General features: G+C 40.9%; 1 protein-coding gene across 1 annotated transcript in view; it reads right to left on the reverse strand.

Moving 5' to 3' along the window:
* Positions 1-14,137, reverse strand: part of TMTC1 (transmembrane O-mannosyltransferase targeting cadherins 1) — an 87,392-nt gene that overhangs the window by 35,592 nt on the left and 37,663 nt on the right. The window contains exon 9 of the mRNA XM_063447751.1: positions 944-1,065. Coding sequence (XP_063303821.1) covers positions 944-1,065 — 122 coding nt within the window. The remainder of the gene's footprint in view (positions 1-943; positions 1,066-14,137) is intronic.

The raw sequence follows: 14,137 nt of genomic DNA on the forward strand, positions 1-14,137 counted from the left end.
TCTCCTCTGCTGACAGGCAGGAGAGAGAAGGCGCGCACACAGTGCCTTCTCTCTCCTGCACACATCAGACGTATTTTAACACGTCTGACGTGTACATGGCCTTTTTAGGGCCATACATGATAGGAAGTCCCTCTGGTGGCCGTCTGAGTGACAGCCACTGGAGGTATTCCTATCAATCAATGTAAACACTGTATTTTCTCTGAAAATACAGTGTTTACATTAGATTGCCTGCAGGGAGCTATAGATATGTCCTGAATAACTACATTAAGCTGTAGTTGTTCAGGTGACTATAGTGTTCCTTTAAGTAACACTCCATAACATAACCACTGCAGCAGAAGGCAGCACCTGTGGAACCAGATTCAGAATTCATAGTGAGGCTGCAGGATGAACTAGAGCCTGTACAACGTTTTGAATATTAAAAAGATGAGCCAGGTGCTTATGATAAAGATCCAAAGGGGTGGAGATGTGATCCTCTAAGTTACTGTCATACAGGCTCTTGTCAAGGCCATCCTGCAGAAAATCCATGGCTCAATAGCAAAAAGCACCAAGACAAGTATATCTTGATCATATCGCATACCACACTCAGTGATACCCCACAAGGCCAATTAGTATCAAAGGTAGAGATAGCTAACTGATTCTAGCTACAATCTTAAGCTTAGAAATCAGGACTGGACAAGTAGATTATGCAGTAAGCCCGCTGGACCAACAGCTCATTTATCAAGCAGCCTTTGAGTTCTAGGGCTAGGCACAATATCTGGGAAGCTTTGTGTTCAGCTTAAAAGTGATCATACTGATGTCTGGGACTCGGATTTTTTGTTTGTTTTTGTATTCAAATTTTACAACACAGCAGAATATGTTTTAGCTACATAAATGAAAATGATTAAACAATGTACCATTTCCAACAGCATGCAAATTCCAATGTAGAAGGATGGAGCATAAGTACCTGGGCATATAGAGGACACGTTCCGCCACCACAAAGCCCACTCTGAAGAAGAGATTACTAGCTGGTATGAACGGAAAAACCAAGAAGAGTAATCCAACCATGACCTCTCGATGTTCATTTCTCTGCAACACAAAGCAAGGTGAAGATGAAGGATGGGTCATCGTTGGGAGAGTCATTATCATGTGTACAAAGTTTACAATTAAAATTTTAAATTACAATTTAGTGTACTGTTTGTGAGTGTATGTCACTTGTAAAGCTAACAGGTAGAGTTCTAAGAGTTCTTAGTTGCTGAAAAAAATACAAAACAAAAACAAACATGGTTGTTAGTGCCACTGTTAACTTTTTATATTTGATTTAACCCCTTAGTGACCAGGCCACTTTTCAATTTTACTGTTTAGGACCAGGGCTGTTTTTACATTTCTGTGTTTAGCTGTAATTTTCCTCTTACTCATTTACTGTACCGACACATATTATATACCGTTTTTCTCGCCATTAAATGGTCTTTCTAAAGATACCATTATTTTCATCATATCATACAATTTACTATAAAAATAAATTAAAATATGATGAAAAAATGTAAAAAAAAAACACACTTTTTCGAACTTTGACCCTCAAAATCTGTTAGGCATCTACAACCGCCAACCCATGCTAAATAGTTTCTAAATTTTGTTTTCCAACTTGGAATTTTCACAGCTGATCATCATGCACCCATGTCCTATTTGGAACATTTTTGAAGCAAGCCAATGTAATTTACCCCCATCAAACCATATATTTTTGAAACATAAATACCATAGGGTATTTCAAATGGTGGTATTTTAACACTTTCCATGCACTAATTCTACCACCAGTCTTTGTCAAACTTTTGGGTAGTCATTTAATTGAAATTTGCCAGATTGGTTTGCTGGGCCTATGTTGCCTTTGAGACCGTATACCTGACGAGCGCCACGTGTGGCAACCCGGAAGTGATCGCTCTGGGAGGAGCGATCACTCAGGTGCCCGGTAGTGAGGGAGGGTATTGTACGATGCCTCAACATCGAGGCATTGTGCAATACCCATAGAGTGGCTGGAAGTGATCACGATCTCTTCCAGAGCTCAAATTAGCTCAATTAACGTATGAGGTACATCCGCGGCCCTTAAGGACCGTTTTTTGTTGGACTACCTCATACGTCCGCGGTCCTTAAAGGATTAATGCTATTAACATAATCATTACTTAAAGGAATACGTCACTGCAAAAATACAAAAAAAACTATTAAAATAGAATCACTATTAAAAAGATAGAACACAATGAAAATATGCAAGCATTCAATTATGCATTTTTGTCATTGGGGGTATATCTAAAACAGCTTGAAAAGTTCTCTTGCCTGCAGCCTTTGTAAGCCCTCCCAGACTTTCTGTGACTGTCCAATCACAGATTTTTCAATGCAGCTCAATGAGAAGTCTTTGCAAGGCAGGTGCTCTGGGCAATTGCTCCCTCTTGAGTTTAGCTCCTCTAAACAAGCTGTAACAGGACCAGTTGTCTGATTGACAGTCAGGGGGATGTAGCAAGGTTATTGTATAAAAATAAAAGTGGCAATTTCTGTTGACATCTGACAGCATCACACATAAAGCAATTCTGCAAGCAGGGATTTTTTAAATAAGTAGTTTAGCCCCCAAGAGAATTTCCCATAATCCAACTCACAAGTTTCACATTCATATGGCATTGTTTCTGCAATACTACAGCTGCTATAGGTTTACACAAAAGTACAGTTCATTGTAAACTATGCTGCATGCAATGATCAGCAGAGCAGCAGTCCCCGATGTGGAGTCTGCAGCCTGTCTCTCTTCAGGGAGTGTGCATGTCATAAACACAAGTTGGCCAAAATTGATAACAGCCGAGAATGGACTAGAACAGCATCTGCAGTTATGAACAAGTGGGGATTAAACACTGTGGCGTTTAGATTTAAGAAGGTACATATGAACCAACTATTTCACAGAAAGAGCTGATGGGGAAAAATTGAGGGAGATTGGAGGTTCACCCCTATTAATAATCCCCCAATTAATGAGAGAAAGGGTTAATGGAACTTGCTGGGGAAGACCAACTAAACAACGTTTTAGTCCTTTTTATTAATCCTTATATTTGGAGTATTTGTTCATCAAATATTGTTGTGGCAGATTCTTAAAGGAGTCTTTCAGTATTACGCCTAATAATCTATTTTTGTACATCTAGTCTTATATCGGGTAAGATTTACTTCAAACAACTTTGGGGGCATATTATCTAAATACATCTATTGTAACCTGGTTTCTATTTCTCTAATGGAGAATCTGCTATTCTAATATTATTGTAGTTACACATTGTAAACAAGTGGGTTGTTATTTTATATTTTTTCACTCCACCATTTCCACCTGGTATATCACCCGAAAGAGCGGTCTTTAGTGGTTGTTTTTTTTTTTTCAAATAAGTTTCAAATCTATTTTTGTGATACCTTTTGTCTGGCTCTTTGTGGCATCAGGGGTTATCCTTGTCTAAGAACCCGGTGAATTGCTCCTTCTGTGAAATATTTGGTTCATATGTACCTTTTAAAATTTAAACCCACATTGTTTATCCCCCATCATGCACCACATCCTCATGGTTTTTTAATGTGCATATGTATTGTCTCTTACTCTAATTGTTCCATATTCTAATAAAGTTATTCTACCATTATCTAATCTATTGGAAGGATCTCCATATTTGGACTCATATGCCCTTTTTGGGCCTATTTGTCTATTTTGTAATCTAATACAATTCTTGTGGGTTAACCCCACTTGGAGCATCTTAGGCACGGTTATTTGGTTTACCAGTGATACCTTTTTGTTATTTTCTCCTTTATTGCTCTGTTTAATCTAGAATTTCTTATCTCCTGCTCTGTTAATAACCATCTAGAGCCTGTAGGAGCCTCCTGTGTGTGATTAAAGTTCAATTCACAGAGTAGGAAATGTAAGCTTCTAACGCAAGTTAACATGTGATTGGAAATAAAACCATTTTTTTCATGCAGGCTTTATGAGTCACAACAAGGGAAAGTGTGGCTAGGGCTGCATGGACAGAAACAAAAGTAATTTACCTCCTAACTGGCAGAGAATTACAAAGAGACTCTGTACGAGCATGATATATACATCAAAACGGCTTCATTACGCTAACGTTGTTTTGATGCCTACAGTATCCCTTTAAGTTCATGGTGGAGCAGATATAAACATTTATTCTTTTACTCCGCCACAAGAAAAGGTAGGCATAGGTGAGTCACAAATGCATCCTTAGAATAAACTTTATAAAAAGTAACTGATCTCTTAAAAGCAAACAAAATGCTATCAAAAGAACACATAAGTAAACACTTCAGAAACATGTTGGTACAAAAAAATGTGAAGATATATGTTACAGTAAGACATACACTATAACTAATGCTATGCCTTGGCGACAAGAGCTGAAGAGATCATTTCCATTCCATGGAAACAGTTTAATGAGAAATACAATCTGCGTGGTACAGAGAAAGGCTACACTTTACAAACATGAATTGTGTTCCAATTAAATATCCTTCCTGCAGGAGCTGATACAGATCAGTTGCGGGGGAACAGCAGGGCGTGTCTCTGAATAGAAATTTCTACTTAAGAGGAAGTTTATAATGAAAAGGAAACAGGTCAATACTTATTTCTGTCCTTAGGCTTTATTTTCTGGCTCACTGTTTGCGTGGGTAAGCGGTTTATGATACAAAGCAGATACCAAAAATCCTCCATTGCTTTCCAAATAAATTTAAGATTTTAGGAATAACATACAAACACAGTTATCACTGGCACGCAATATTTTGTGGTGTTATATTATGGTATAATATTGTGTAAATGTACACCTTATTAACCTCCAAGGCAAAATGTTCATCAAGTCTTTTGTTAAACATTTTTAAACGTGAATGTCCCTTTTATTAGTCACCAAGGGGGCTTATAGCTTGTATACTTGCAAACTCTCCCAATTTTCATTGGACAGTACCAGGTTTTGGCCTCCTGTCCTGTTAAAAAATGTCCTGGAAAATCAGTTTTTTTTTTTAAATGTGTTCTTCATAACTGTTTGGTAGGTGGGGTTATAACTAGCAGAGCCACTCAGTGTGTGTATCAAGGTCTCACTACATGACTCATACCTCTCCTGTCCTGCGAAATACTGTATGAATTGTAAATCTTTTTCCTGGCTAATCATGGCAGCATCACTTATGGGTAACTCCTCCCCTAGCAGTCACAGGACATGAATTAATTAATAAGACTGATAGGTATCAAGAGTCCCTCCTCCCCTTACACCACAGTCTTTTTTCCTGTCCTTAGCTGGTTCTACAGTACTTTTTTTTTTGTGGCCACTTTCCTGCGTTTGTCGTGGGTTCTTTCCAATGAAGTTCAGCCTCTCTTCATTTGATGAACCCAGTAAACAGGCTAACTGGGTTAGGTTCAGTGTAAGTACTGAACTGCTACGTGGGATATGTATGGTGTTCTCAGGAAGACACGTCTGCAAGGTAAATGGTGGGGTTGGACCGCCTTAAAAATTCCACTTGTGCATTACCTCTATAAATTGGACCCAAAAATTCCCCTTCTAAGGCAGCTCTTTGGGGTCCATACTTGTATAGGGAGTCTTCCCTTGGAGTGAGCCCTTGGGGGACTCTGTTTCCTCTGTTAGGTTACCTGAGCAGTAGCTTTGTGTTGTCTTCCCCTGAAAGGGGGTTGGTTTAGACCGCTAGGGTCTTTTGCTCTTTTCAGCCACAGGTTCCTCATTTCGAGCGCTTGAAAGCGGTATGCATTCCAATGGGCAGAAGTGCCGTGTGAAGCTACCCCCACGTGACCGGAAATGACGCGCGCGTGGGGGGTAACGTGGGTATGACGCAAACGCCGTTTGGCGCATGCACGGAACCAGCGTTTCCCCGGCTCTATTTAAATTCAGTGTGGGCTGGGGTTTGCTGTGTGCCTGCTAGAGCATCTGATGGTGTCCTCAGTACACTACTTTAATCACCTTATTTGAGAGCATTGAAGCTGGTGATCTCCTGTTCTTCTGGCTGCTTGGATTTGTTTTCCTTGCCTGAAGGTATGCTTTTATTATTCCTACAGTTTTTTCTTTGCCTTTCAGTGTTTGCTTATACATTTGATAGATTATGGTTTTTAGTCTTTTACATACATAGATTCCCCTCCAAGAAAAGCAAGGGATAAAACCAACAGTTGCTTGAATTGTTCGTCTTCTGCACCTCAGGGAAAGAACCTTTCCAGAGAGTGCATATTGCAAATAGCGGATGCTTCCAATAGAAGTTCCCAAGAGCATGACCTTAAACTCTGGATTTCCCAAGCTATTGCTGAGGGCTTTGTCTACAAATATAAAATATGCAGAGCAGAACCTCAGTCTTCATGCTCTGAAGAAGACCTTGATATGTGGGAGGTCTCAGATGATGGTGAGGAGGAAGTGGAATATACCTCCAGGTCTCTTGACTCGAAGTCTATTGATTATCAGGGACACTCTTAGTCTCACGGAAGAGAAGTCTGAGTTGAGAGAGGCTGACAGGTTCTTTGAGGATCTAAAGCCTAATAGGCCAACATTCCCGGTAGCGATCGACCGATATTGATTTTTTAGAGCCGATACCGATAATCTGTGAACTTTCAGGCCAATAGCCGATAACTTACCGATATTCTGTACATTTACCATTTTGAAAAAATAAACTATTTCTAAAAGGTAAATGCACAAAATATACATGCCACATGTAGTGGATGCAGTGTGTTTAGACAGGGGAGCTGTGTGTAGTGTGTAGTGGATGCAGTGTGTATTTGTGTAGTGTGTATAATGAATGCAGAGTGTGTTTGTGTAGTGTGTGTGTATATATATCATAAATGCAGAGTGTGTGTGTTTGTGTATAGTGAATGCAGTGTGTGTGTGGTGTGTGTGTGTATAGTGAATGCAGTGTGTTTGTGTAGTGTGTGTGTATATATATCATAAATGCAGAGTGTGTGTGTTTGTGTAGTGTGTATAGTGAATGCAGTGTGTATATAATGAATAAAGAGTCTCTGTGTGTTTGTGTAGTGTGTATAGTGAATGCAGTGTGTGCATATATTGAATGCAGATTGTGTGTGTTTGTGTAGTGTGTGTATATAATGAATGCAGAGTGTGTGTGTTTGTGTAGTGTGTGTGTATAGTGAATGCAGTGTATTTGTGTAGTGTGTATATAATGAATGCAGTGTGTGTGTGTATAATGAATGGAGTGTATTTGTGCAGTGTGTATATAATGCAGAGTGTGTGTGTTTTTGTAGGTATGTAATTTGTGTAAAATGGGGGGGGTGGCATGGACTGTGCAGTGGGGGACAGCAGCAAGCTCTTACTTACCTTCCCAGCAGCTCCCTTCAGCTCCCCTGTGTAAATCTTGCGGCCAGTGTGCCGCGCGGAGTGTTGCCATGGTAACCCGTGACAACACTCTGACGGCCGTGAGATTTACGCAGGGGAGCTGAAGGGAACTGCTGGGAAGGTAAGGAAGAGCTTGCTGTGGGCCATCCAGGACCGACGGGCTTGTCATGGGCCCGGCGGTCCTGGTATGTATTATCGGCAATATAGGTATCGCTATAGGCCGATACCGATATTGCAGAAAATATCGAATATCGGCCAGACCGATAATCGGTCGATCCCTAATTCCCAGTGCATTTTTCAATCAGGGACACGATCCTTTAAGAATGGAACGTACCGGAAAGAAAATCGACCTTAAAGAATAAGTTCACAAGGATATATCCTTACTCTGCCATTGACTGTAAAGTATAGAACTAAGTTCCCAAAGATAGATGCTGTCGTGGTTCATATGGCTAAGAAAACTACTCTCCCCATTGACTCCATTGCCTACCTTAGAGAGCCTATGGAAAAACGTATGGATGGCCTCCAAGGCATCTTTGTGTGGCTTCCGTTCCAGGGGGATTGATTATTCGGTAAGATTTTTGAGGACGCCATACAAAAGGCTGCAGATGAAAAGAAAGAAGGAAGACTTTTTCCTCTTCCTTGAAAACTAAACGCTTCAAGGATCGGTTTTTTCGGCACAGCAGAAGCTATAAACCAGGAAGGGAGTATTCTAAATATTCCTCTTTGAAAAGCTTCTCCCATTCATCAACCAATAAGGTTTCCAGAGGGAGAGGATCTAGAACCTCTGGGAAGAACTTCTGAAGATCTTCAGGCCCATTCGGGATTATGGGAGGAGGACTAAGGTTCTTCTACCCGGTGTGCGCCGCAAATATCACAGACGTCTGTGTCAATTCCGTCATGTTCAAAATGGAATCCTTACAGACCATCTTGAAAAGCATCAAGGGAGGGGACTATAGACTTGAGGGACGCCTACTACCAAATCCCTATAAAATGTGATCATGTAAAATTTCTCAGATTCTGGGCTCTAGGAAGACACTTTCAATTCCAGGGACTCCTGTTTGGCCTCAGCTTGGCACCAAGAACGTTCTCAAAAGTTCTTGTCACTTTAATAGCCTTCATAAGAGTAAGAGATATCGAAATCTTCCATTACTTGGGCGATATCCTCACCATAGGTCCATCCCAAAGGATAGTGGTTCATCATACTCTAATGACGACCAACATTCTTTGAGATTACAGTTGGCTTCTGAACGTAGAGAAGAGTTCTCTAATTCCTTCTCAAAAAATCGTATTCCTTGGAGCAGTGACAGACACGATCTCAGCCCATGTGTTCCTCTCTCCAGAAAGGGCCCTAAAAATTGGAAAACTACAATATCTCAAAACAGTCTCAACGAGAGAACTCATGAGTCTCCTAGGTTCTTTGACATCAACAATTGGGCTGGTAAAATGGGCCCAATGGAAGTTTTGTCCTATTCAGAATTGCTTCTGTTAGAGGAACCTCCTTGGAACGTTATTACAACAGATGATTGTTCTTTTGGATGGGGTGCCCACTTCAATTCCACATGGAAACAAGGGATATGGACCCCAGAATAGAGTTGTCTACACTCAAATTTAAGGGAGCTAAGGGCCATTTCCAGAGCCATCTTGGAATTCCTTTCGATGATCGAAAAATCTTGGGTCTTGATCAAAACGGACAACGGAGCGGTTGCTTCGTATGTGAACAACCAAGGAGGCACAAAAAGCAGATTGCTCTTGAAGGAACAAGCTCCATTGATGAAAGTGGCTATAAACAGTCTCCAAGGTCTGAAGGCAATCTATCTTCCGGGTTCAGAGAACGTTACTGCGGACTTCCTCAGCAGAACAGAAATTCTTCCAGGAGAATGGAGGCTTCACCCGGCAGTCTTCTCATGGATTGCCCATCGGTGGGGCATACCCCAGATCGACCTAATGGCGACTTACCAGAATTGTCAGGTATAGAATTACTACTCTCTGTCTAGACAATCGGGCGATGGGCCAGGATGCTCTCTCACGTCCTTCGATCTGGGGTATGCGTTTCCTCCCCTACCCATGATACCCAGATTCCTGTGGAAGGTTTGGACGGAAGGCAAAAAAGTAATTGCCATAATCCTGATCTGGCCTCAAAGGCCATGGTTTCCTCTCTTAACCATGATGAGTCAGGAACAGCCTTTGCCTCTTCTGATATTGAAGGATCTGCTGACTCAGGGCCCAATCTCCCATCCTCATCCAGAACACCGCAAGTTGGGGGTGTGGGTTTTGAAAAGGAAAGACTTTGACAATTAGGAATTTCGGAAGCAGTGGTCAATACCCTTTTGCAGTCTAGGAAGGGTTCTACTTCCTCGTGCTACCATAGAATCTGCGATATATTCAGACAATGGGCATCGGCCAAGAACATTGACTTCTTGCAACCTCGCAATCAATACTCAGATCCTGGATTTCCTCCAAGAAGGTCTAGACAAAGACAAATTTCCTCTCAAGCCTGGTCCTGCCCGCCCGGTGGGCGTTCTTCAGGTGGCGGGTAATGTCACGTATTTATCCGCTTATAAAAATGTGGTTAATGACATTTACTGTCCACACAGGAAAAGTTGTGCCGAGCAGCAACCAAATCCACAGAAGGGTTAATGCTGAGCAGCAATATGCAAATGATAACCTGGTAACTGTCTTTGGGGTCAAAGGCTGGTTAAAACCTATCAGATCTAGAGGAGGGGTATTAAGGCCCAGTTCTCATCCTGCTCAGTGCCTTGTCGTGGTTGTCCGAGAGCGCGTTATTGATTCTGGTTATTCTGGTTATTTGACGTTGGCATTGTTTTTGACTTCCCTGTTTTCTGGCATCCCTGACTCCTGACTTTTCCTTATCGTTGTGTCTCTTTCTGTATCCCTTGAACGCGGCTATTCCTGACTATTCTTTGGTACGTTAGTCCGGCCGTTCTAAGGTCCGGTATACGTTACCTATCAGTCCTCTGTGTTACACAATTCTACGTGCTGGATCATTCTGTAATCCTGACATTACGACATGGCCATAGATCCTGTAGAATTGTGTAAGCACATAGCTGCTTGTGAAAGGAAACTGGAGGATAATGATCACCGCATGGATCAATTTGTCCAGGCCTTCAGTACGCTTCTTACCCGAACAGCGCATCTGCAACCTGCGGCCTCACCTCCACCTTGTGTACCTCCAGCTATTGACACAAGGCACCTACTATCTCCCTATCTCCTCCCCTGCATTTTGATGGTAATATTCAAGAATGCGGGGGATTTATTAACCAAATGGAGTATCATTTTGAGGCTTCACCGGGATCTTTTCCCACAGACAGAGCTAAAAGTGGTTACCTAATGAATCAATTAAAAGGTAAAGCTTTAGCTTGGGCCAATCCATTATGGGAGAGTAATAGGAGTGTGGCACACAATTACCAGGAGTTCCTTACGGAATTCAAACTTACGTTTGAACCTTTAGGCAGAGAGGATGATGCCTCTACTGCCCTGATGCACATCAGACAAGGGAACAGGTCTATCTCGGAATATACCATAGAATTTCGTACCCTAGCTTCCGAGGTAGACTGGACTAATAGTGGGTTAATCTCTGCATTTAAAAAGGGATTATCTGAAACTATGCTAGATGAGATTGCCGCCAAAGACTTACCCAAAAAGCTTAATGAATTTATCACTTTTGTCATGCAGATTGATAATAGATTAAGAACCAGAGAAGCTACTAGAAACAAGACCAGACGTATGAGTATGCATTTGTCACCTTGTTTTCCAGACCTATTGTCCCTGAAATTCCTGTACAGTCCAACCCCGAACCCATGCAGTTGAGGGTCACTAGACTGTCGGAAGCAGAAAGACAATATAGGAGAAAAGAAGGCCTATGTCTATACTGCGGTAGCAAGGGACATATGAGAAACAATTGTCCCATACGTCTGGAAAACTACCGCACCTAAGCACCTTAAGGGGACAGGTCTTAGGTGTAATGGAAACGTCCTCTGAAAAGAATAAAAATAGGTTTCTCCTTGACATTTCTATCGCCTTTGACAAAAATAACTTTTCATGCAAAGCCCTGATGGATTCAGGTGCTGCTGGAAACTTCATCGATGTTCAATTTGTCAAGAGTAATACATACCTATCAAGGAGAGACTATCACCTCTAGCTGTTGAAGCTATTGATAGGAGACCACTCTCACAACTATTGATAACGCATGAAACCTTACCCATTAATATTTACATTGGTGCATTACATAAGGAAGAGATTACATTTCAGGTGATTGCATCTCCTTCTTGTCCTATTATATTAGGATTCCCGTGGCTTAGCAAGCATAACCCTCATATTGACTGGGCTAATGGGGAAATATTAGAATGGGGTAAGGATTGTAATGAAAGGTGCATATTGCATGTCACCAAAAGAATGGGCACTATTGAATTACCCACTAGTACACCTCAAAATCCTGAGATCCCTATACAATACCAAGACATTAAAAAAGTATTCAGCAAGACTCAGTCTAATACTCTACCTCCTCACAGACCATATGACTGTTCCATTAAGTTACTACCAGGTGCTATGCCACCTAAGGGAGCAGTCTATGCTCTATCTAGTGTAATGGAGGAATATATTAAAGATTCATTGAATAAAGGTCATATACGAAAAAATCCTCGCCTGCTGGTGCAGGATTCTTTTTTGTATCTAAAAAGGATGGTGAGTTGCGCCCATGTATCGATTACAGGGCATTGAAAAAAATCACCATTAAGAACGCCTACCCCATTCCTCTTATTGCTGAATTATTTGACAGACTCCAGGGCGCTAAAGTGTTTACTAAGCTTGACCTTAGAAGCGCTTACAATTTAGTGAGAATCAAGGAAAACCACAAGTGGAAGATTGCATTTAATACCAGAAGTGGACACTATGAATATCTAGTGATGCCATTCGGGTTGTGCAATGCTCCAGCGGTTTTCCAAGATTTCATTAATGATGTACTCAGGGATTACATTTACTCGTTTGTCTTGGTCTATCTGGATGATATCCTTATTTATTCTCCTGACCTCCAGTCTCACCACGATCACGTTAAACAAGTTCTGCAAACCTTGTTAAAAAAACAACTATATTGTAAATTGGAAAAATGTATCTTTGACCAGTCTGAAGTACAGTTTTTAGGATATAATATTTCTGCCTCGGGGTTTCAAATTTTAAATTGAGGTGTGTATGCTGCTGTATTCTGCTTGTGTTATTTATACTGTAATTGCTTTGTATTGTATTTGTGCGTATATGAGCTATTATATTGTATATAATAATAATAACAAAATATTTAACCAGGAAAGGTACATTCAGATTACTCTGGTTTCCAAGTACGTCCTAATATGTTCATTAGTAGTTTATGGTATCGTGTATGATACATATGAATGTATGAATGTGGGCTGTGTATGAGGGCTGCTTGTGGACTTGTGTGTGGATGGATTTGTCACATTGTGTATTTGGTAGTGTGTGTATGTGTAGGGCTGTTTGGGGTATTGCATGTCAGAGGCTGCATGTGGGGTTGTGTGCATATGTATGTGGATTGCTAGTGGTGTTGCGTTTGTGGGGATTGTGTGTTGTGTGTGTGTGGGCTGTTCATATTATTTGTATGAGGGGAGGGTTATTCTGCAGCTCCGTATATATCTAGCAGTGTGGGTGGGTTCCAGTGGGGAATATAAGAATAAAAAGGTATAAACAATATACCAGCAAGTGGAGCGCTATAATGAATATTAATATAAATAATGAGGGGGTATACTCACCCCTCCAACATAGTGATACAATGTGTCCAAATGTACATACAAAGTAAAACAACAAAAAGAGAGAATATAGTGCAGATGGTTTACAAAAATAAAAAATGAATAATAGTAGCAATTGGTTGAAACCACTCACGTGGGTTGGAGCCTATAAGCTATTGGCTCCGTAAGTGACTCCTTTTTGCTCTTGAGGCAGCAACACACCCCTTTATCCCAAACGATGTTCTCCCGAAGATATGGAACAAGCAGAGAGAGAGAACCTCATAGGTGGTATTGTACAGATAGTGTATACAAAATAGTGAGATAGTAATTGTTATGCTCACCTTAGACAGAGCCTTGAATTCCTGGCTCTGAGGTTTGTTGGCAATATGCTAATTTATTGGGATAGCATTCCCCACATAGTGACTGTCACAGCTACTGAGGAAGCTCATACAAGAGTGAAACGCGTGACTGTCACAGCTACTGAGGAAGCTCATACAAGAGTGAAACGCGTTTAGCTGGAGTTTTGGACTTTTATACTTGGACTTTCTACCTTTTAGCTTATATGCTTTTGAGAAGTCTTAATATTGTTTTTATTATTTTTTATCTCTACAATAAATCGATATTTTTTTATATCAGTCCATATAGTCCTTTCTAGCCTCCAGGAACACTATGTGGGGAATGCTATCCCAATAAATTAGCATATTGCCAACAAACCTCAGAGCCAGGAATTCAAGGCTCTGTCTAAGGTGAGCATAACAATTACTATCTCACTATTTTGTATACACTATCTGTACAATACCACCTATGAGGTTCTCTCTCTCTGCTTGTTCCATATCTTCGGGAGAACATCGTTTGGGATAAAGGGGTGTGTTGCTGCCTCAAGAGCAAAAAGGAGTCACTTACGGAGCCAATAGCTTATAGGCTCCAACCCACGTGAGTGGTTTCAACCAATTGCTACTATTATTCATTTTTTATTTTTGTAAACCATCTGCACTATATTCTCTCTTTTTGTTGTTTTACTTTGTATGTACATTTGGACACATTGTATCACTATGTTGGAGGGGTGAGTATACCCCCTCA

This window comes from Pelobates fuscus, chromosome 3, assembly GCF_036172605.1.
Source record: "Pelobates fuscus isolate aPelFus1 chromosome 3, aPelFus1.pri, whole genome shotgun sequence".
NCBI lineage: Eukaryota > Metazoa > Chordata > Amphibia > Anura > Pelobatidae > Pelobates > Pelobates fuscus.